General features: G+C 41.7%; 2 protein-coding genes across 4 annotated transcripts in view; both read right to left on the reverse strand.

Moving 5' to 3' along the window:
- Nucleotides 1-2,772: 2,772 nt before the first annotated feature.
- On the reverse strand, nucleotides 2,773-18,670 carry tdrkh (tudor and KH domain containing). Its single transcript, XM_034708402.1, has 14 exons — nucleotides 18,542-18,670; nucleotides 13,013-13,173; nucleotides 12,808-12,899; nucleotides 11,590-11,782; nucleotides 9,383-9,522; nucleotides 8,973-9,294; nucleotides 8,711-8,877; nucleotides 8,064-8,239; nucleotides 6,375-6,439; nucleotides 6,134-6,285; nucleotides 5,933-6,043; nucleotides 4,623-4,677; nucleotides 3,448-3,529; nucleotides 2,773-3,366 (listed from the first exon to the last, which is right to left on the reverse strand). The coding sequence occupies exons 2-13, from the start codon at nucleotides 13,140-13,142 to the stop codon at nucleotides 3,474-3,476; spliced, it is 1,659 nt and encodes a 552-aa protein (XP_034564293.1). The 5' UTR covers nucleotides 13,143-13,173; nucleotides 18,542-18,670; the 3' UTR covers nucleotides 2,773-3,366; nucleotides 3,448-3,473.
- Nucleotides 18,671-20,157: 1,487 nt separating this feature from the next.
- Nucleotides 20,158-21,858, reverse strand: part of tmem94 (transmembrane protein 94) — a 61,595-nt gene continuing 59,894 nt past the window's right edge. For 2 of the 3 annotated variants that reach the window (XR_004634715.1, XR_004634716.1), the window contains one exon: nucleotides 20,162-20,427. The gene's annotated coding sequence lies outside the window, so the exon portion shown is untranslated. Of the gene's footprint in view, nucleotides 20,428-21,858 lie in introns of all 3 variants that reach the window. The other variant, XR_004634714.1, reaches the window with a different exon arrangement.

The following is a 21,858-nucleotide window of genomic DNA, read 5'->3' on the forward strand; positions in this document are numbered from 1 at the left end:
CTTTCGTTTGATTGGTGGTTGAAAAATGGAGGTCATCGACCCGCAGAAACAAAACAGAGGACTGCAGTGAAATGAATGAATAAAATACAGAACATCAGAATACAACTCTACAGAAGCTTGGTTGCTATTTGTAGAATGTTGCGTAATTACTTTAGTGGTAATCAGTAATATTGTTTGTTTGATTGTTCTAAGCGTTTGCTTTGTTTAGATGAGATTTCTAATAACATTTTATTTTGCTGGTGATTTGCTTAGTATGAGAGCCCGAAAGCATCAGTGCTTTTTATTTACTCCTTAATATGTTAACACTTAATTTACTGCTAGGCTCTTAGATTTCAACTTATTGTCTCTGAATCTAAACTTAAAACACTGGTTTCCCTGTGGTAACAAGTTCATCTCAGTTTTTTTCCTCCAGATAGAATAGAATAGAATAGAATAGAATAGAATAGAATAGAATGTACTTTATTCATCTCCGAAGGGGGAAATTCAGGTGTCTGGCAGATAAAATTATAAAAATCACGTAAAACAAGTAGTTCAGGTGTCTGGCAGATAATCTCCCATTGGCTAGAGAGTTATGAAGTCTAATGGTGATGAATGATTTTCTGTATCTCTCAGTCCTGCAGTGCAGAGAGATGAGTCGTCCACTGCTGCTGTTTCTCTGGTCCACAAAGAAGTTGGGAAGTGGATGATCTGTGTAATTTAGAATGGACTCTAGCTTCTTCTGTGTGCATCTCTCCACCACAGCCTCCAGTGAGTCCAACCTGGTTCCAATCACAGTGCCAGCTCTTTTCACTAGTTTGTCCAGTCGCCTCACATCCTTGTGTTTTATACTGCTTCCCCAGCAGACCACAGCATAGACAGACTGATAAAACACTTGCAGCATCTTACTGTAGATGTCCAAGGATCTGAGCCTCCTTGAGAAAAAGAGGCGGCTCTGCCCCTTCCTGCAGAGTGCATCTGTGTTAAGGGACCAGTCCAACTTGTTGTCCAGGTGTACACCTAGATATTTAGGTTGGCAACACCTCGATGTCCACCCCTCCAATTTTTCAACTAGCTGATGGCAGAGCCTGGATCTTCAGAAATCTACTATCATTTCCTTTGTCTTTGAGGAGTTCAGTAGGAGGCCGTTTTTGTGACTCCAGTCATTGAAGGCTTTTGTCTCTTTTTGTCTCATCTTACTTAGAGGAAAACTCAGGGTTGTTTCTGGGTTTTAATCACCATGAAGGTAGTTCATTTCTTATTAGTTCAATAGTTTAGATAACCATGATAAGTTATGCTGCTCCAGAGCACGTTATGTTGATGATCAGAGATCAGTTTGTAGAAAACTTGGTCTACTGACCAATCAGTTTGCTTGATTGTGGAACTCAGTGAGCTGATTGAAAGAGGGGATGAGGTAGAATAACCTGAAGGACATTTGTTAATAAAAATATTAATGAAAATTGTTAATGGTTCAATCAGATAATCATCCTCCAACAGGGATTAAAATAGGCTACACCGGAACCTTGAACTTGCCCTATCTAAAATAACGAGTTCTTATCACTTTAACGGTAATTATCCTTACCATCGGGGCTGCAGCTGAAATCTTGGGCCCCAGGAATAAATCAGAGGAATAAGTTTGTTTTAGGAAATAAACAGGAGTTATTAGAGTCGGATCTATCGTGTACTAGTGATAGGAAAGTGACATAAATCATAATTTGCACATTAACTCTCAGCGTTTTTTTCTGCAGGTTCTTCTCTCATTTTTGCAAACAGCTGTTTTAATTGGAGTCTGGAGTGTGTGTTTAAGGTTTTCATATTTTTCTTATGCCATAGTTTTCTCAGAGATTATTAAGCATGATGATCTGCTGAGGCAGGGTCAGTGAACACAGATAAAGAGAAACCTAAGTTGTTAAGCTCACTTTGAAGTATAGGCCTCTGGCTCTCCTGGTTAATATATCTTATCATCTTGAGATTTAAAAGCTTATGATAACAAGATCCTGTAATCACAAATAAACAGCTTAGTTATCAGAAGATTACAAGAAAGAAGTCTAGATCTCCAGAAAACAACTGAAGTTGCTCTGTTATCACAGGAAAACTGAATAAAATGCCTGGATACATGTCCACTTAAGGCTCCCATAGTTAAGTTTATTACATTTTTACTTAATTTCCTGTTTTGTTTGGTCGTCAGTAACACTGTTGATTTGTGGATATGCAAGTAGGCAGATAGAGGACCGGCATGCACCTTGGTGGGCTCATGTTTTTTTATACAACCACAAGAGAGAAAGCTGGAGCCAGTTTGTTTTCACTTTCGTTGTGACTCATTTCAAAACCACACAGATGTAAACCGGGGAAATGAACTGAAAGCAAGTTCTTGTTTTACATTCAAGTCACTTATTTTAATTTAACACCACCTGTTGCATGCACACTCAGACCTGCAGATCAGATTAATGTCAAAGGTAAAATATACCTTCATTTTAAAGCTGCAGTGCTCCAGCCCTCCCCCTCTCTTAAGCTTACTCGGTCTTGGTTTCTCGGACTGAATCTCTGACCTTCGATTCAAGTGTGGACTCTGTTCTGATCATTTGGGCTGGCATGGACACCTGTTTTCCTCTTCTCTTTTCTTCTATAATTACGTTCGTTTGAGCTTAAAATTTTTTTTAGTGTTGTTAAAATAAAATAAAATAATTTCTACACATTGAACCTCAAAGTTTTCTGATTGAGCCCTCATCATTTATTATCAATCTGAAATAAACATTTAAATAATGAGCACTTTCTCAAATGAAGAGATGCAGACGGTTCTTGTGACATAAAATAAATCCTTTATTATATATAGTGCAGTCTATTACACCTCTGAAGACAAACTAACACTTTCTTCGTCATTAAAGACACAGTATGATGTCACTTTTTTTACTGAACAATCAATAATTGTTTTACGGTTTCACTTTCAAAATATAATAACCTGTGCAGCCTCATACAAAGGCGATTTAATCTCAATGTACATACATCTGGAGAAATAAACTAGACCTTTTAGCGTACCAGCTGCCCTCTGGTCTCTCTGATAGATATCACAGTGCTCTTCAAAAAATAATACTGGCATTCGGTTCTTTTTGTTCCTCTCTTCATTTCTTCAACACAAAATAAGACACAAATCAACAACACGGATAAGCAAAGCAGCATCGGCTACAACAGAACATTATGAAGGCCAAACAGAACATTTCATTGTGACCTGATGTAACAACGATAAAGTGAATATATGGCTGGAAGAACTGCCGCCTGCGCTTCAAGTAGGTAAGGCTTCTTGATGAGGATCTATGTGGTTGAGTTTGGGTCAGACAAGGACACGCCCCCCTTCATCTCATGAACTGATGCTGAGGAGTGGGATGGTCAGTGCTAGTGGAGGAGACAAACATTAGGTTCATATATGTATTCTTTAAAGAAAACGTGGTCCGCCACAAAGACAGAAAACCAAACCTTTAATCGAATGTGTGTCTTTGGTGTCAGAGCAGCTCCTCCTCAGCACCGTCGTCAACACTTCCTGAGATGGAGGCAGCTTCTGAGGCACAAAAAGAAAAGACACTCAGCTTATGCATCAAATAACAATCACTAAACCAACAACTTGAGCGTTTTAATCTCAGTTAAAGTGTCCAGGATCCAGCATTGCAGTGCCTCCCGTGACAAATCAGAGGAAACATGGATTACAATAATCCCAGATCATGTGTGCAAGAGGAACTTGTGCCCACTAATGCTTTCAGTTCTCGCAATAATCACACGAAGCATGCAAGTTAAAGGAGGATTCCGCTCATGTTGAACCTGCCCTGTTTTTGCATTTCTTAAAGGATGCTTCACTAAGCTGCTTGTTCATGCAAACCACAGGCTCAGATTGTGTTCAAATGTCTGACAACATAAAAAGCAGAGTTCCTCCCGTTCTGAGAGGGAGCTGCCTGCAGCTGTTTCATCACGACTGCGCACGATGAGCTCGACAAAAAGGGATTGTAGGAGGGGAGAAAAAGTTGTGGGTTTAGAACAAAAGCATCTGGATGAGTGCGGTTTGTTGTGTGGGTCATTCCGGCTGCTGACTGAACACTGTGAATCATTTTAGCTGGGCCTATGTGGGCAAAGCTGTGACTCAGTGTATATGAAGTACTGACAGAGATCACCACATGTATGGCGAGCTCTTTCAATATGAAATATCAAAACTGGATACAGATTCTGTTCTTCTGAGCTTAAATGCACATTTCAGATATCTACAGTCCAAACGTTAACTCCTCAACATCATCATGTCGTAGTGATAATAGGTTGGGTATTGTGGAGTCTGTGTTTGTCTCATCTGACACACTGATCATTAAAACAGATAAAATGTCTGTGCAGTCAGACCTCCACTTACAGTTTCTGCTTTTAAGAGTGTTACAGTGAATACCTTGAATTATAACTCCAATGAGAATTCAGTTTGGAATGAAAAAATGCTGCTATGGATATTTAGAATATAATTCCTGATAGGTGTGAGTCGTGCGGATGATGATGATGATTCCTGCTCAGAAGACCTCTCTTCACTCTATTACCATGCAGCTTTGATCAACATCACCTGAAACAGATCAGCACAGAGAGAGACCTGCACTGACTGAGTCACGTCTTGTTCCTTTACTCACCTGATAAGCTGATACAGGAGAGACTGAGCTCGGATGAAGCTCCAATGACATCATCCTGCAAAATGACGAGACGTGGAAATAAAAGAGTGTTGAAGAGTTACGATGATTAACCATCCGGCTATAATACACAGAAGGCGACATATTTTTACTCATGATGAAATGAAAAACATTAGAAATATTTTTCCCTGGTTCTAAATTGTTACCATGAAAGATGTGAATTTGTGCAGTTTCCTTTATATTTGAAGTGTGTATGTTTTAATATAGTTTGAATATCTGAGGTGTGATCACACTTTTATGAATGTTTCTGCTCTCTCATATCGATCTGTCTTCTGCATTTATAAAGCTGACTCTTGGGGAAAACACAAAAACACCAAAGCCTTGTACCTGTCAGACGGAGATAAAGATCTGCTCTATTTGAAAAGTGATTTTAAGTATTTTTGACTCCTGAATTTGAACCTTTCTTGCTGTGAGGTTTAAAAAAACTCTTTAATGAAGACATCAACGTCCCTGTATACTCTCTGACTCATTACTGGATATATGTTTCACAGTTTCAGGACTCTACAAATCAAAAGACAAGGGGGGTGTAGACACCTGGGGCCTCATGTACAAAGACTTGCATGGATTTCCTACTGAAACATGGCGTACGCTCAAATCCAGAACAGTCGTACGCACAAAAATATCCAGATGTATGAATCTGTGCAAAAAGATCAACAGCTGTAGAAACGTGCGTACGCCAGCGATGAATTTGGCGTGAGGCACAGCACATTTCCACAGTCATTTCACTCCTGATACATCCAAACTTTTGTGGTGACAAAGAGCATAAGCCCCGTTTTTGTGCGTACGCATCCTTTGTACATGAGGCCCCTGGAAACTCAAATTTGACTTAATGACATGTACTGTATTTATTTGAATCCCCACTGGCCTCTTTCTTCTGCTTTTCTTTTATCCGTATGAGATCACCGTCTGTCATCAATGATTTAGACAATCCTGATAACCTACAGTGCCTGAAAGACATGACACGATGCAGCTTGGACTGAACAAAACGTTCTTCTTAGGATTACCCTTTGGCTTAGTTAACAGCATCTTCAGTGTCGATGTTTGTAGTGACCATAGAGGCATTACTGTATGGTTTGTTAAACCGAGTGATAGTTGCAAAAGTTCTTTGACATGTCAAATAATTTACGATCTTAAGAATATGAATCCCTCTGGCTTTGATGTGGTCTTCAGTGAAACGTCTTAAAGCCTCATGGATTGTCATTAAATGTGGGTCAGATGTTTTAGAATATTAAACCAGTGCGCATAAATCTCACCAGCATCCTCTGCAGACAGCCCAGATTTTCCCCCTCAGTCCTCCCGTTCACCACCTCCTGGAAGCCGACAGCATGACCCCGCCGTACGAGCTCCTCACCGATATCTACGGTCTGCGACAGAAGAGTGTTGTGAGCAAGGGAACAGCATCCAGGAGGAGAAACCAACCATACAGGTGGATAAAAAGTAAAAAGTGAGCGCACCTTGCCCTCACTGCTGTCGTAGAGCCTGACGCTGGGCCAGGAGGAGATGTCTGAGTGTGAGTAGCTGCACAGTTTGGCCTGCAGGGGTCTCCAACAGGCACAGAACGTCAGCTCCTCAAAGTCATCCAGAGCGGCTTCGGTCCAAACATCACCTGATGACCAACAGAGAAACAAATGAATGAAGGTTTCAGGAGGATACATCTCTCTCCATGAGATGAAGCTATGAAGACGACAGCTTTACCTTTTGGTCTCACTCCTGCTAAGCTGCACTCAATAGCTTGGAATGGCAAGCTGAGGAAGTCGCTCCTGAAATGTTAATGCAGCAAAAGCAGAAGCTGTTAATATGTGGATGCTTTTATTAAACAACATCCAATGAATCAAACGTAGAAAGACAAAAATAACTGGAACCTGTGGCTACTGAGGCCCGCTGCAAAGTACAATGAACCCACTGGCTCTTCTGCTAGACTGGCTTTATTTCTATCAGTTTAAATCAAGATTGCTCTGTGTCCCCGTCTTCATGTCCTGTTACTGTTTAACTTCATAATCAAAAGCTCTTCAAACAGGGCTGGGGTTTTCAGAAAACTCTTAGCAACACACAATCTCAGAATCAATCGGTTATCATCCCATTATGTATACCTCTGAGAACGATCACCAACCACTCAGAGATCTAAATGGTTCGCGATAAACGACTTCCAGTCAAGTGACTTTGCAAACATAGAGCAAAATGAACCTCCTTTCACAAATGTCAGCAAAGGAAGATTGTCATTCTTGGTTCATAACATCCCCACAGTAGGACACATCCGTTTGTTTGTGGTGAGTCTCAGTTTCACTGTAAACAGTAAGTTCCACAGAGGCCTCACTCTGGCTTACTTCAGCAGTATGAACCTGAAAGGAAACTGATTCTCTTGTGATTTCCTTGCAGCTAATGGGTCTTAGTATCAGTTCTGTGTTCAAGAACAGAAGATAAACAGGAATGTTCTGAATCAACTCATTTTCTGGTCGTTTCATGGAAATGTATATTCCAACAGACTGTAGTCAAGGTAAGGAAAAACACTCAGTCCAAACTGAGCACAATTTATCTAACACAGCTAAACATGGGATCACAGACTGCTGCCAAAAACTGGTTTGCATAGTGTTGCTACAGCTAGCAGAGCCAGCCCCTCCTTGCAGGTTAACATCCTCATGCCTGTGCTGGTTACTGATTACTCTGGTGGAGTGGATATACTCCAGTTTAATCAGACACCGCCTACATCTCCATTTACTAGATCAACATACTGACAAACCACACTGAGCTAAAATGTGCCATAAGCTTGGTATGGAGCTGCCACGATATCTCCGACCACAACTGTTTCCACCCTCTGCTCCTGGAAACCATGATGTCAAGAGGGTCAAGAGAGACACTTTTCATTCTTTCATTTTACATCACAGAGCTGGATGTTCTACTTTCTACTTTAACCCTACACACTGATAACTCTTACTTTCTCAAACCAGATGAGGTGACATCCCTCATCTGTGCTTGTTTACATCAAGGTAGCAGAGCATTACAACGTTATGACAGCAGATATTAACAGGAGCTACAGCTTTCTCTAGTGGCAGATGGCTGTGCTACAGCTTATCACCTGATGATCTGCATTTCGGACCCATGGTTAAAAAAATAAGAATTTGTTTTGCTGACTAGTGACTCTGGTGCTGACTAGTGAGTGTGACGATGGTAAATAATTTAGTAGACTGAACGCGCTCATCTCTACTACAAACGTAGTACAAACAGAAACCAGGACACGTCTCATACCAAAGTCCAGTCCAACGAAAACAACGTACATATAAAGAGATTAAAGAACACAAACATCTTAACTAAGGCCAAACAAAGCTAATGTCACAAACAGAGGAGCAGCAGGCGTTTCTCTGTTGAACATTAAATCTACTTTCTAACCTCATCCGGCAGAGGCCGTCTCTGGGCAGCTCCCCGTTGTCTCCAAAGTCCACATAGTAGAGGTCCACCAGTCCAGAGCTGAGGACTCCCAGCACCCTCGCCCGGTTCCATGTGCTGTGGTCTCTGTACGGAGCCGCCACGATATCCCCGACCACAACCGTCTCCACCTTCTGTTCCTGGAACCATGATATAAAGAGGGTCAGCGGGTGCAGTTACCAAGAGAAATTTTTCTTCAAGTTTACATCACAGACCATGATGTTCTACTTTAGCCCCACACATTGATGACTCCTACTTTCTCAAACCACCCCCTCACCCTCTTCTTACACACTTACACTTTTCTACTCCCATGGGGGATCTGTAACATTGACTGCCATCACAAACACCGGAGTGTGGAGCTGGGGTGTGTTAATACCTCAAAAGCAGGTCCACAACATTGCTGGCCTACTGAGCATGAGCAGTGTGATGTGTTTGTCTTATTAACCCTCAAGTTACTCCGATATTCAAAAGCCAAGCTTCATAGTACAGACCCTCGGAGTAATGGGAGCTGCTTCTTTCTGGATTTGAAAATACTTTATATTCTATGTTTGAAATCTTGTTGTGATTGGGCTGAATGAGTGATGAAAACCGAGCATCAGATTTGTCCTTACAGTGGGGCTGCCGCTGCTGTAGAAGCGGTTCATCTCCTCCGTCAGTTTGTCCAGCTGCAGGGAGCGAACGCCAAGAATCTGGATCCAGAAGTGGTTCGGGTTCTCGTAAGCAGAAACGTAAACCTCAAGGTGCTCGTCAGGCTGAAAGCTGAGATCCGGGCTGGGAACTAAGAAATGATAATAAAATGTAACATACAGTTTGTCAAGCATGAATAATACGACCATGGATTTCAGTCAGGGAGCTGCAGAGTGTTTTTTTTACTTTCAAACTTAGAAATTTCAGAGATGGAGTCTGTGGACATGCTCTCCTCCTGCTCCGTCGCCTTATTGATGATCTGCAGCTCCTCCATCTTTCCAAAGATATCATCTGCTTCTTCTACAGGGGTCCTGTGCGTATGAATGAGCCCGTTTTTCTCCGTCTGCACGTAGGGGCCGTTGTTGTTCAAGCCTACGGGTACTTCAGTCTCTGTCTCCTCTGGTCTCTGGTTCACAGCCGTGTGACCACGTTTCTTTCGCTGGGCAGAGGACTGTGAGATCTTCATCCTCACCATCGTGTCCTCTCTGACCTTTTCTAGAATCAACTCCTGCAAACACATCCCAAAGAAGAAGTTAGATTTATTCTGCAGAGCGCTGATGTCACATGGTTGATCCAAATAATTTAATTCAACTCACTTTGGCCTGTTTCACCTCATCTCTGGTCCCTGTGATCGTCATGCTGCCGTTTGCCCCGGGAACGTGGGCTTTCTCTTTGGGACAAAACACCTTAACCCCCGTGGTCCTGGTGATCAGTTTCAAACTCTCTCCTCCACGACCTGCAAGACACAAATCCACAAAGGAGGGCTACCTTAGTGAGGTAGAAATACAAGGCAAGAATCTGACCTTTGAAACTTCATGTTCGTGTACACAACCAGCTGCATCATGGGGATAATTGTTCACATATGTGGCTATGCATTGTGGGCAGTATTGACTGTTACCTCCAGTCGTCACACCTGAGAGCTTAAGTTTGTAACTACCAGATGTCAGGGGTGTAAGCAACATGCAAGGAGGTTACTGTTTTGCTTAATCTCAAATTAAAATAGTAACTGACTGACAAAACTCTGTAGCCAGCTCAAGAGACTGACAACCAGTGGATGGAGCACACTTTCAGCACCGTCCCCACTCCATTTCTCCAACAACTTCCTCAGTGCAAGAATGTGTTGATCCTGGAATTGTTTCCATTGTGTTTGACTTCTAAAATGGAGCGAATCTGTGCACTTATTCATGTACAGATGTGCAGAAGGTCAGACTTGGTCAGGCAACTTATCTCCAAAACATCATGCGCACACTGCATCTTGCAACAGTAGAGTTAAGTCTGAAATAGATGTGCAGAGCTCACACTCCTAAAAGACACAGGGCAGCATGCAGGCAGCATTCAGGGGAACGTGTGCCTTTGCTTAAAAGCAAATACATCTCTGAAAAGCTGAAGAAGCTTTTTTGATCCCCAGAGCTTTGCTGCAGCAGCACGAGGACACAATCGTAGAAGAGTGCAGGTGCAAACAAAGAGAAGAATACAGATATGTAGAGGTAAAACTAAGGAAGGGGGAAAGTGAGAATATGCAAGAAGAGTTAAAGGCTGACTGAGGTGGAGGAAGGTGAGCAGTTAGTAACTTATTGTCTAAAGAAGCTACAAATAGAATACAAGCAAAATATGGATGAAAGTAACGACGAACCTAACGGCTAAATTCCATCAGATCTGTGTCCGTTTCGTCTCCAATCCATCACTGCACTGGATCTGATAGGTTTCTATTCTAGTCAATGTGTTAACTTCCACTGGATCCACCCTGTTGTATTCCAGCTGCGTCTATGATCCGGCAGGTCGGAACGCAATGGATCAGATACACAAGACTTCTATTTTTGCCGGATGCCGGAGCATGAGGCATCAATCAGCACAGAGCAGATGGAGCGGGACAGGAAGTCAGGCAACAAAGCAAAATAAAAACATTCGGTTAATTTTCAGAATAAAACACTCTGTGTTATCATTAGATCCTTGATTCAGTAATTTCCGTTGGAAAACCTCAGTCACATGACTCTAGCTGTCCGGCGGTTCTGCTCTGTGCTACGTTGCGAAAACGCAACCGGTGGGTGTTGACAGACGAGAGAGCACGGAGCCGGACTGCAGCGGATCAGAGACGGACCGGACACGTATCTGGTGGAGGTCCCGTGGAAGTCCTCCAACAATGAAACGCATTTTACAAAAATATGCAGTTAAATCTAAATAATGAAACAAAATCTTGAATTGATTGGATATATTTTTTCCTCCCTTGACAGGACTCTGTGTTTTTTAATCACATACGTATGGTGCTTGTTAAGATGGGAAGTGCTCTGGGTTGTTTTTGTGGTGCATTCGTAGTCTGAGAACTATTGACCTATCATGTGTCAGCAGGCTGTGAGGACAGACCCGACTAAGAATTTTTCTAATAAGCATCATGATGTTATTTTAGCACATATAAGACCTGTAAAGCAAAGGCTGGAGTCAGACTTCGTGTTCTAAGCATATTGATTATAGCCTGAATTGGCAGATAAAAGGTGTCAGAACCGGTCAGCCTTGAAAATCAATGGTTTCGACAATCAGGGCCACGTCTGCATCTCCTCATCACAGAAATTCTATCATGTTTGTTTGTTTTTTCTGCCCTGTAAGATGTGTTCTCCCTGTCAGAGCGCTCTGTATGTGAAAGAGTCACGAGTGTAAACAGACAAAATAATGAAGTGAAAGAAGAACGATGACGTTGGTGCAGAGAGATGAAACAGTGAGACAGAGGAGAACTCATCAACAACATCCTGCCTTATTGAGTCAACTCAATAAGCTCCAGGATGAAGCTGGCTTCAGTCATTCCAGTTACCTATTATCCGCCCTAAAGCGGTCTGAGGAACCTCCAAAGCCTCGGTCACAGGCTCACATTCAGTCACCAGGTTCTCCAGCACACAGCGGGCCAGCAGGACCTGCTCTTTGGAGCCCTTCAGCATGAAACACACGGACGTGTGCTCTCCTGAGTCTGACAGAACCTGGACATGAGCTCCAGACTTCTGGGTCACCTGAAAGAGAGAGAGAGAGAGAGAGAGAGAGAGAGAGAGAGAGAGAGAGAGAGAGAGAGAGAGAGAGAGAGAGAGAGAGAGAAGGGGAGCGGAGAGTGAGGCTCTCTGAGAGGATCTGTTTCAAACACTCTGTAAGTAGCTGGATGTACAAAACACACTCTACGAAGACTGCATGCTCCCAGGACACCAATAAATAAAGCCTCACTTAAGGAGGAGTTTCTGGAACTTCATCAAGAATGAAACCACAGAAATGACGGAGCAAAGCTTAACAGAGACACATTTTTAAAGAAAGATAAGCATCGATGTAAATGGCTACTGGGATGGAAATGAAGTATTCACATAGTTGCCTGTGTCTCCACAGACATCTCAGTCTTTGTGTCTGGACTTGTGAGATTAAGCTGAGGCTTGTTGGTCAAGCTTAAGGTCACAGGCCTCTCTGGGAGCAGAGTAACTTTCCTCTGCTCTCTGTAATGCTCTCTGTTTGCTCTGCCAGGCTGAGGAGTGAGACATCTCACGTCATTACTAGCTCTGCTGCGTGTAGCACGTATAAAACAGCTACCAGGACATGACAGGCAAACAAAACAGAGCAACACAGCGGCGAACGATGCACCACAATCAAGTGGTATAAATTTAAAAAATCGAGCTGTGTCCTGAAGCATTACGGATCGATTTTCCAGTAAAATGCCTCGTTATTGAATTATTTATTCAGTTACGGGAAATATAAATGATGCACCTCTTATCAAACCCTGTGCTCATTAATGATCAGCCTTATATGAGACTATGTTAACCTGACAGGAAATATAACAAGTGTTTTCAATGACATACAAACCTTTCTGTCAGACTTTAAGTCTCTTAAAAAAAAAAGAGTGTTTTATCCTCAATGCTACAAAGAAAAGAGCTGCCTGCAAGATCTGTAAACTGGACCTTGCTTTTTATGGGAGAATGTCAGCAAGTGTGTGTTTGAAGAGAAGGCATGTGATATTCAACGTAAAGGTCCAAAGAAATAAGATGACAAGTCTGCTCACCATGTCTAAAAACTTGGCCTGGTATCTGGAAATGTTCCTGTAGACTTCTACAGGAAGGGACATCTTGGATACCTCAGTGTCGGGTCCCTCACCTGGTCATGGAGAAAACAGAGACTCTGTCGTAAACAGCTTTTAAAAATAAATATATGATCATATCATGTAGAAATGTTGACAGAGGCACAGTAACTCCTCCTCAGGTACTCACAGCTGGTGGGACTGCTTATATGGCGGTAGACGATGTAGCCCACTGTGGCGCCGACAGACAGCCCTGCGGCCAGAGCCACCATCTTACCCGAGCTTAGGCTGCTCATCTGGCCTTCCTTCAGTGCGTCCATGACACGCTGTGCACCCAGTGGGAGGCTCCACCTACACACACACGTGACACATGTCTCTTTCCAGCCAAAATATCAAACATGGACTGTTTCCAAACGACCGGAAACTTAAAGGGTTACTTTGGTACTTCACACCTGGGCCTTGTGTCTGTTTCTAAATGAGATGTTTAAAGTTTGAGGATAGCTGCAGTAGACTTCTTCAGCCAGCGGTCAGGACACCAGCTGTAATGGTTCCAGTAAGTGCAATGGATCAAAGAGCACTAAGAGTTCTTGTGTTTGTTTCACTGTCAGGCTCAGGATGGTATTTGAAGTGTCTGACTGCATCACAGACATGATCTTAAAAGACATGCACCTTTTTTAAAAACAGCTCATACATCAGGTTAAGATAGGTTAGTATTTTATGTGTTGGTTTGAACTCATGACTCAGAGCTTAAAGTCCTGATTCTCAAGACTTGTGACTCGACTTTTAACTCAGTTTGGAGCATCATGTGTTTACTTGCATGTCAGCGAGAGCAGAGCAGCATGTTGATGTGTTAAAGATCCTTTGAGGAGAAGACGGAGATGAGCTTGAGTCAAGGATGCACCCAGAAAAGTAAGAAAGCTTCTGAAGTTAACAGGTTACTGTTAGCAAGCTGCCTACAATCCAGGTTCATACAATCTACAGTTTAGATTAGGGGATGAATAATATTAGTGTTTCAGCATCAATACAGAGAATTAATAGTTCACGAGATCGATGACCGATATTTGAAACCGATTTACATTTACAATACGATGAAAAATCTGTCAAACTTTTAATTTTACCGGAGTTAACCAGTTACACTACAATTACATCACAGAGTCCTCATCCATGTTGTCTTTATCGACCTCTGAAAACCTCTGACCTGTTGACTCCAGGCCTGGCTCCGCTCCATCTGCTCTGTGCAGATTAATGTGTCGTGCTCCGGCATCCATCCGGTCTTGCGTTTCTGATCCGGAGGGCTGCGACATGCCAGATCAGAGATGCAGCCGGAAGGCAACGGAGCGGATTCAGTGGAAGTTAACACATTGACTAGAATAGAAACCAGGGATGCACCGATCCAATCCTAGTATCGGATATCGGCTAGATCGGACTCAAAAAGCTAGATTGGATATCGGTGACAAGGGGCCGATATATAGTGCCGCTCCATATGGCAGATCTATTCATCTCAGTTCTATGCGTTTCTGTGTTTACAACAGCCATGTGTGTCTCCTACGTCATCAGCGACGACCGGTCTGTGCATTTTTGCCCGGCGGAGCATGATGGAGGATAACTACAGAGGCTCTGCAGTTTAGCTGCATGTCTCACTTCTTTTGCTAACAACTCCGCCGGAAAGTTGCAACATGTGCAGTGGTAATGTTTCGATGGATCGGCTAGTATCAGTTTCGGCAGATACCAAAGCCCAGGTATCGATATCGGTATCGGGACCTAAAAGTAGGGTCGGTGCATCCCTAATAGAAACCTATCAGATCTAGTGCCGTGACAGATCGGATATGGACCGGACACGGATCTGGTGGAATTTAGCTGTAAGACACACTGGCAGCAGAACCCACATGGAACACTATTTTGGTTCACTGAGGAGATTAAATGCACGGCGATATGCGGGGATCCCAGAAGTGCTGTAAATGCAGGAAATACAATGCAGCCCAGCAGACCAATCACAGGGCTTCGGTGTGCGACAATTGGAGATGCGCGTTGGCTACATGCATGGGTAGGTACGGGAGCTACGCAGACTTACGCGCATAGGCTACTAGAGATCGGCATTTCAAGCCAAAATACTATTTGATAATAAATCACAATTTTTACTTTTAAAATGAGAAAATATTTGCAGTAACTCTTAGATTTGTACTTAGTGAACGAATATTCGAATATCCGAAAATCATTGCCCAGCCCTTTAGGCTATGCCGTCGATTCGACTCAGAAGTATAAACCAGGCTTAACAGGGACTCTACTTGGACTGGACTCAGGTTTATCTCTGCTGACATGGACTCAGACTCAACTAGGATTTGAAGTTTTGTGACTCGACTACGACACTGCCGCGAAGTGGGCCAAATTTAAAACACTGATGAAGCAGCCGCCTCTTAATAACCCTGTTCTGCCCTGGCTCTCATTGATAACCTCTCTGTGTTTACAAGTTGTGGTAGCCCTTTGGGGGTCATGTGGTAGAGAAGGTCATATCGGCATTGTTAAAGCCTGGCAAGCTTGCATGAACAGAGCCTCGGCCTGTTGAAGGTTGCAATGGTGGTGGGGATTTGGAGGCCAGGAGGTGCGGGTTATGTAACGCATCAGCAGGGCATGATCGGGATGAGAGTTTCCACACTGAGAGCTTTCCAAGTATCTTATATTAATTTAGCCATGACAGTCAGCTGAAGCAATCTACTGCAGCGGTTCAAACTCTTCAGCATGTGTTAGTGATTTACACCCTAAAGTTTGTTCAAATGTGTCCCAAGTTCAAAAATACCCAAATCCCCCTTTAATACACATTCTGCAGAGTCCTGTGTTTTAAATCCCCATCACAACAAATCAGCTCTTGTGTCTGTTTGGGATCAAAGTGAAGTTTTTTCCTGGATTCAGAGTGTATTAGCTGTCGTCATGTACTATCCACAGTGTGTTGTTGTTGTTGTTGTTGTTGTTGTTGTTGTTGTTGTTGTTGTTGTTGTTGTTGGGCAGCTGAACCATCATGCAGCACAAAACTCAAAGCAGAAGCCAGCCTGAATTCAAAACAGTAGATCATTCATACGGTCGGCTGTGCGGATACATGAGATCTTCAAAGGAACTTGAAGTGATTCGATCTGTCCCAGGGGCAAAACTAAGAAGATGCTTGTTCTTAATCTCACACTGTTTAGTTGTGTGATAGTCCAGGTTTAAAAATATCTTCTTGTTCTTCTTGATAATAGCACTCAGATGACTCCTGGGATTCTTACAATGTAGCCTTTCACTGTTCAGACCACATCAGTTGCCACAATCATGAGCCTGCAAAGACGTGCACAAGCAACAGCTCCCTAAATGATGAAACATTTAGTGTAGTACGCACATACACAGCACTGCCCTTCTTATGAAAGCACCAAGCCAAACTGCAGCAGCCCGACTTCGACTGCAGCACGGTATGCGCCGAAAGCTGCTATTGCACACACTGAATACCATTTACTGTAGTTGGGCGACCTCCAGACTTCCATTAATCACTGAACACTCGCTTCCAATTCTTTCTGAGGACTTTTAAGGTCACACTGCCAAAACAACAGCTCGCACACCAACAGAATGAGCGCACTGGAGGTAAGCCAACAGTGAAGAGTATTGGGACCAGGCAGGACCCCGAGGAGCACACGGCACCACCATGCAGATGCGTGTCTCACTGGGAGAAGAGGGCTCTGGGGCTGTAGTTGAGAAACACATGGGACTTGGACACTCCCACGTCCATCTCGGAAGAATCGTGACAAAAAGACACAAATCCTCTCCGATCCCGCTCTGCTTTTTTTTTTGTTTACATCCAAGATCAAACTACTGACAGAGAGGTAGAGGGGGAGGAAAGTTCAGCATTTCAAGTCACTACATGGCAGCAACTCAGTCATATTTGGCATTTTGATGTCAATTTGTGGAGAGCAAAGCATTAGAAATCATGACAGACTTACTTGCTTTAACAGTTCTTCACCGTGGTAATAATATGCAAAACAACATTGTGCAAAGCAGACCTACATTAAAACATCATACCGATCACTGTCTTCAATTTAGCTCAATTTGAGTGTCATGTGGTCTGATTTTCATGTGGGAGACCGCTTCTAAATCTGACATGGTGAGTGATGAGCATCATATCCACAGCTTCTGCTTAAGCTGTGATGAAAAGGTTAAGGAAGTACGGTCCTCATATAAAACCACTACAACAAGACTTTTCAGGACTGGACTAGATTATCTAAGAGAGTCTGCAGACCTCTTATAACACAGTTTCAGATTTGTGAACCCTTAGCTCTATGTGTGAAAATCAAAAAGGACGATTTCATTTATTTTTTTCTTTCTTGACCACAGAATAAAGGTTTCACAACTCTGAAACTGTGCCTTAAGAGTCTACAGTCCCTCTAGATTCATTTAAACCAGATTTGAAAAGTCTAGTAATTGTGCTTTTGGGTCAGGACCTGGTCCAATGTGGTGTAGACAGGAAAAAAAAAACAGTAAAATCGCCCTTTCTTACATTTTCACAAATAGAATAAAGGGTTCACAAATCTGACACTGTTTCTTAAGAAGTTTGTAGACTGTCTTAGATAATCTAGACCAGGTCTGACAAGTCTCGGTTTAGAGGTTTGGGATCATGACCTTGTTTCCCAGCCTTAAACAGCTGAATCGGAAGCTGCAAATAACTTCAGCATCCTGATACTGTTCAGATGTTGTAAGTGTGCCTTAAGAGTCTGTAGTCCCTCTAGATTCATTTAAACCAGATTTGAAAAGTCGAGTTATTGTGGTTTTGGTTCAGGACCAGGACCAATGTGGTCTAGACAGGAAAAAAAGCAGTAAAATCGCCCTTTCTTGCATTTTCATGGAACACTGGTACTTAACAATACAGTAAGGACAATAAATATATAAACCTAAACACAAATCCAACAATTCTAAATAAAAATAAAAATACTATCTGTACAAAGAAATGTATAGAAGTACTTTTAAAGACATGGAATAAGTTAAATTAGCCTCAGCCAGAGTGCACATGTAGTAGATGAATATAATAATAAAATATGTTATGGAACAAGTTACAACATTGCACCTGGTTATTAGGTATTGCACCAGAAATCAAAGTATTGCACATGTATGTGATCTGTCACAGGAGTCTTCAGTGGTTTACAGTGTTCAGATGTTTTAAGTGTTTTAGTATCTAAAGAGATAACATATCCGAGCCGAAACAACCCCGAATGAAAGATCTTAAATGTATATATTCAAAGTCTGAACAGTAATGTTAGAGTTTAAAGTTTTCGTGGAGAAAAAGCCAATCACTCTTAAATGTTGATATTTTCAGAAAGGGTTTGGCTTCATGTCGCGTCACGACACCAAATAAACGAAAAACTGCGACTGTCTGGAAATAACAACCTTCGTTTTCTCTTCATTCAATACCGTCAAATTATGGATGAATTATCTTGTGAACTCAGAACAAGTTTAACCGGTTAGATCCTCTTAGTGGTCAGCATTGATTTGACTAAGTCTGACGAGCTGTCAAAACGACCGCAAACACACTTTCTCCTCTAGGCATGCTAACATCAGCTAGCTGCTGGTGGACACATGCAGCCAGTCAGACATTCGGCCATCAAGCCTCGTAAGGACGCGTTTATACACCGAATATACCGAGTATTTATGAAGTATAACATAGTTCAAAATGAACAGAAAAACAAACATGCACTGTGACACTTACAGACCCCTCGCCCTCTCTGAAGTCGACCCTGACTGCAACAACTATCAAGCTCACTGGAGTCACTGCAAACACACCGGAAACTACATTTTCATTCACCGTTAAAACCATACATGTTCCTTAATATTACTTGTTACAACGTGAAACAACCACTTTGCGTTTAATAATGAACTACCCCCTTCACAAAACCTTTATATAGACTTAATTAAATAAGAAAACCGGACCGAATGGTTTATTCCTGCTTTTACTTTGAAAGGTCCACCGGATGTAGTCCGCCTGTGTTCTAACAACTTAACATGTGTGTCAGTAGATGCTCCGTTAGCAGCTGCAGTGAATCACGAAGTGGGACACGAGGGGGCATCTTCCACGACAGATTCACTCACACAAGTGTTTCAAATCAGCAGTTTTACTCGAGTGAAACATGAATTTATGATCACATTTAAATATATCTTTAAAATTTTGACACTCGTCCAGAGAATGGAGTAGTAAAATGTATAAAACCTGATTTAAATGTGTAATTGTTTTATTTAAGCTTAATTCAGGCTGTAAGTAAAAAATGGATGCAGCCACATGGTCTCAAAGTGAATATATAAGCTTATTTTAACTGCATCATTTTTAATGGCCAGCAGGTGGAAAATGAACTTTGATTGTATGGGAGTCTATGACAAATTAACCCTCCTTCTCACTTGTTTAATTTTATAAGTGCTGATTTTTTCACCAAGTTAATGGTCTCAATTGCTTCTTTCAAGTCTTCTTCAAGACAACATGCCGTTATATTAATAAATGATTGACCCTTCCACTTTAAACTAGCTCCAAAAGCCTAGTGAATTACATTAGGTCCTGTGTTAAAATCAATTGCCAAACTTCTTGGCAGAAAGACACATAAACATCCCAGTTCAAAAACACTTTTGGATATGGGCAATATGTAAGAGCTGGGGACAGGGGCATGTTTAGAAGATAGGCATGGACCCCCTTGAAATCTATTTGGCCATTATTGGTGCCATCCCAAAATCCTAACCAGGATTTTGAATGGTGCTGTACGAATTAAGCTTATCATTATTATATCTGCATAACATGATAAATACTAGAGCACAAAGTAGGGGAGATTGTGATGTACTGAGACCTAAAACCAAATTCAGTCAAATGTTAGTGTCTGTTAAGAGACACACATTCCCGGAACAAATTACCAGCTCATATCAGGGAGCTTAAGAACTACTGTACCTTTAGAAACAATTAACCAGCCATGTACTCATGAATAATATCTGTTTCCTCATTTGATGCCCACTCCAAGGGACTTTGGCCTCACCTTCCATCCTGGTTTTATAATGTCACAAAAGTGTCATGTTTACGTCATTTTGTCTAGTGTCTTGTCTTGTGACCTCCTGTAGTTTTAAAACTTGTTTTTGTTTGATGTAAGTACGTGCCTTAGGACTAAGGATTACATTTAGCTATTATTCTAATTCCGGCATATTTACATTGAAATATACTGAAATGTTGATTAATGTGCAGTGTCCTAATCAAATAAACTCAAATTCAATTAAATCTATCACAGTCCACTACACACATTTTCTTCCTATACTGTGTTGTATCACTGTTTGCAAGACATTGACTCAAACACCTTGTGAATAAAAGAACATATTTATTAAGATGACAATCAATACAGAAACAAATCTGTCAAAAGTCCTGAACATAGACACTTTGAAAAATACAAAATATACATTTATGTATCTCGTGAACGACCGTATCATAGTCCATCACCCCCACCGTACAAATCCACTGTTGGAGGTCTCAGTTCCTGCATCAAGTGTCTGCATCAAGTCTGCAGGTTTGACCGCAGGCCTGGTGACATACAGTCCATGCTTTATGAGTCCACTTGTGTTTGAATGGAACTATAGGACGAGACAGAGCATTCACTGGATCATTTTCATGCAGCATTGTCCATGTTTGGCATGACATAAAACCATAAAATTATAGAACAAGGGCAAGCTAAAAAAATAGAAAAAGTTCCTTGCATTTAAAGTTTTGTCTTTGAACCATCTTCAGTAGTTTCATGCCGACTATCTTATCGAACCAGAGAGTGATTAAGAGAACTTTAGTGCCATAATACCAGAGAACCACATTGTGCTTCTTCACATACACCCCAGCTTTAAACAAAGAATTCAAGAGAGCATCTGTAGCTTTGGAAATATTAAAACAGGTGCACAGACAAAAGTGAGCACAGGTTAAACAGGACTGAAGCCAGGATATTAAAGATACTGAGGTCACAATCTTTGTCTTTCACATCCTGTAAAATATAGTTAATTTTTTCCTCATTGATAACAGTCATTTACCTTGGCTGTAAATCTTGTGTTGGAACAAGCATTTAAATGTGGCCCCAAAGCCTTTAAAACCTCCACACTATCAGAAATTAAAACAGGGGTAGGAACAAGTTAGGATCTGTGTCCACTAGCAGCGTCTTTTGTGGAGGCAGCGCCCATTTGCCATACAAACAATTTGAAAATAGTTCAACTTTTGGAACATCACCACGCTCGTCACTGTCACTTTTCCATCACTGACCAATCAAAATCAAGAAGGGGCGGGACTTCTGTTATACACTCTGTCAACAACATTGGCAGAGGTCTGTATTAAAGACAAATTAACCTCATATTACTAATATTTTGAAGGTCTATAGCTGCTGCTAATTCTACGATGTGAATTAAACCATTTTATGTTTTCTTTGTACATTTTCATTAAATAAAAATTATGAAGAAGGCTACTGGTGCTGCTAGGGGAAGCTGGAGTCATGGGTGCTGCCAGTGCAAAGAAAACACTGTTAGTGGACACAGGCCCTAAATCATTTGATCACTTTTTTGGCTGAGAAGCATCTAAATGTTTTAGCTTTAAAAAATAAACAGTCTGTTTTAATTGTAATGTTTTCAAAAAAGTTCAGGATACAATGATCCTTGTATTTCAGTTGTTATTACATTTGTGAAATTTAACCCCTGCCATCTTAAGATTCACTTAAAGAGTGTTTCCTGTATTTCAAACACTTTTGAAACCTTTTTTTTTGTCTTAATTAAGAAATGCTCCAGTTGATTGCTTCAACCAGCAACAAAAAACAGGCTGCTCGGTCTTCTGAGGCAGACTGCTAAGTTAACATCCACTGAAAATATCAAATCATCATGAAATTTCCACCTCCTGAAGACCTCAAAATAATAAATATGTGCATCAAGTCTGTCAATGTTACTTTGATGTAACTATGATGGTCAGAATCAGGATTTATATCAGTCACGGTGCAGCTCTGTGCAGCAGAGAGTGGGGATGCTGACAGCTCAGCTCCA

The sequence above is a fragment of the Notolabrus celidotus genome, chromosome 18, assembly GCF_009762535.1.
Source record: "Notolabrus celidotus isolate fNotCel1 chromosome 18, fNotCel1.pri, whole genome shotgun sequence".
Lineage (NCBI taxonomy): Eukaryota > Metazoa > Chordata > Actinopteri > Labriformes > Labridae > Notolabrus > Notolabrus celidotus.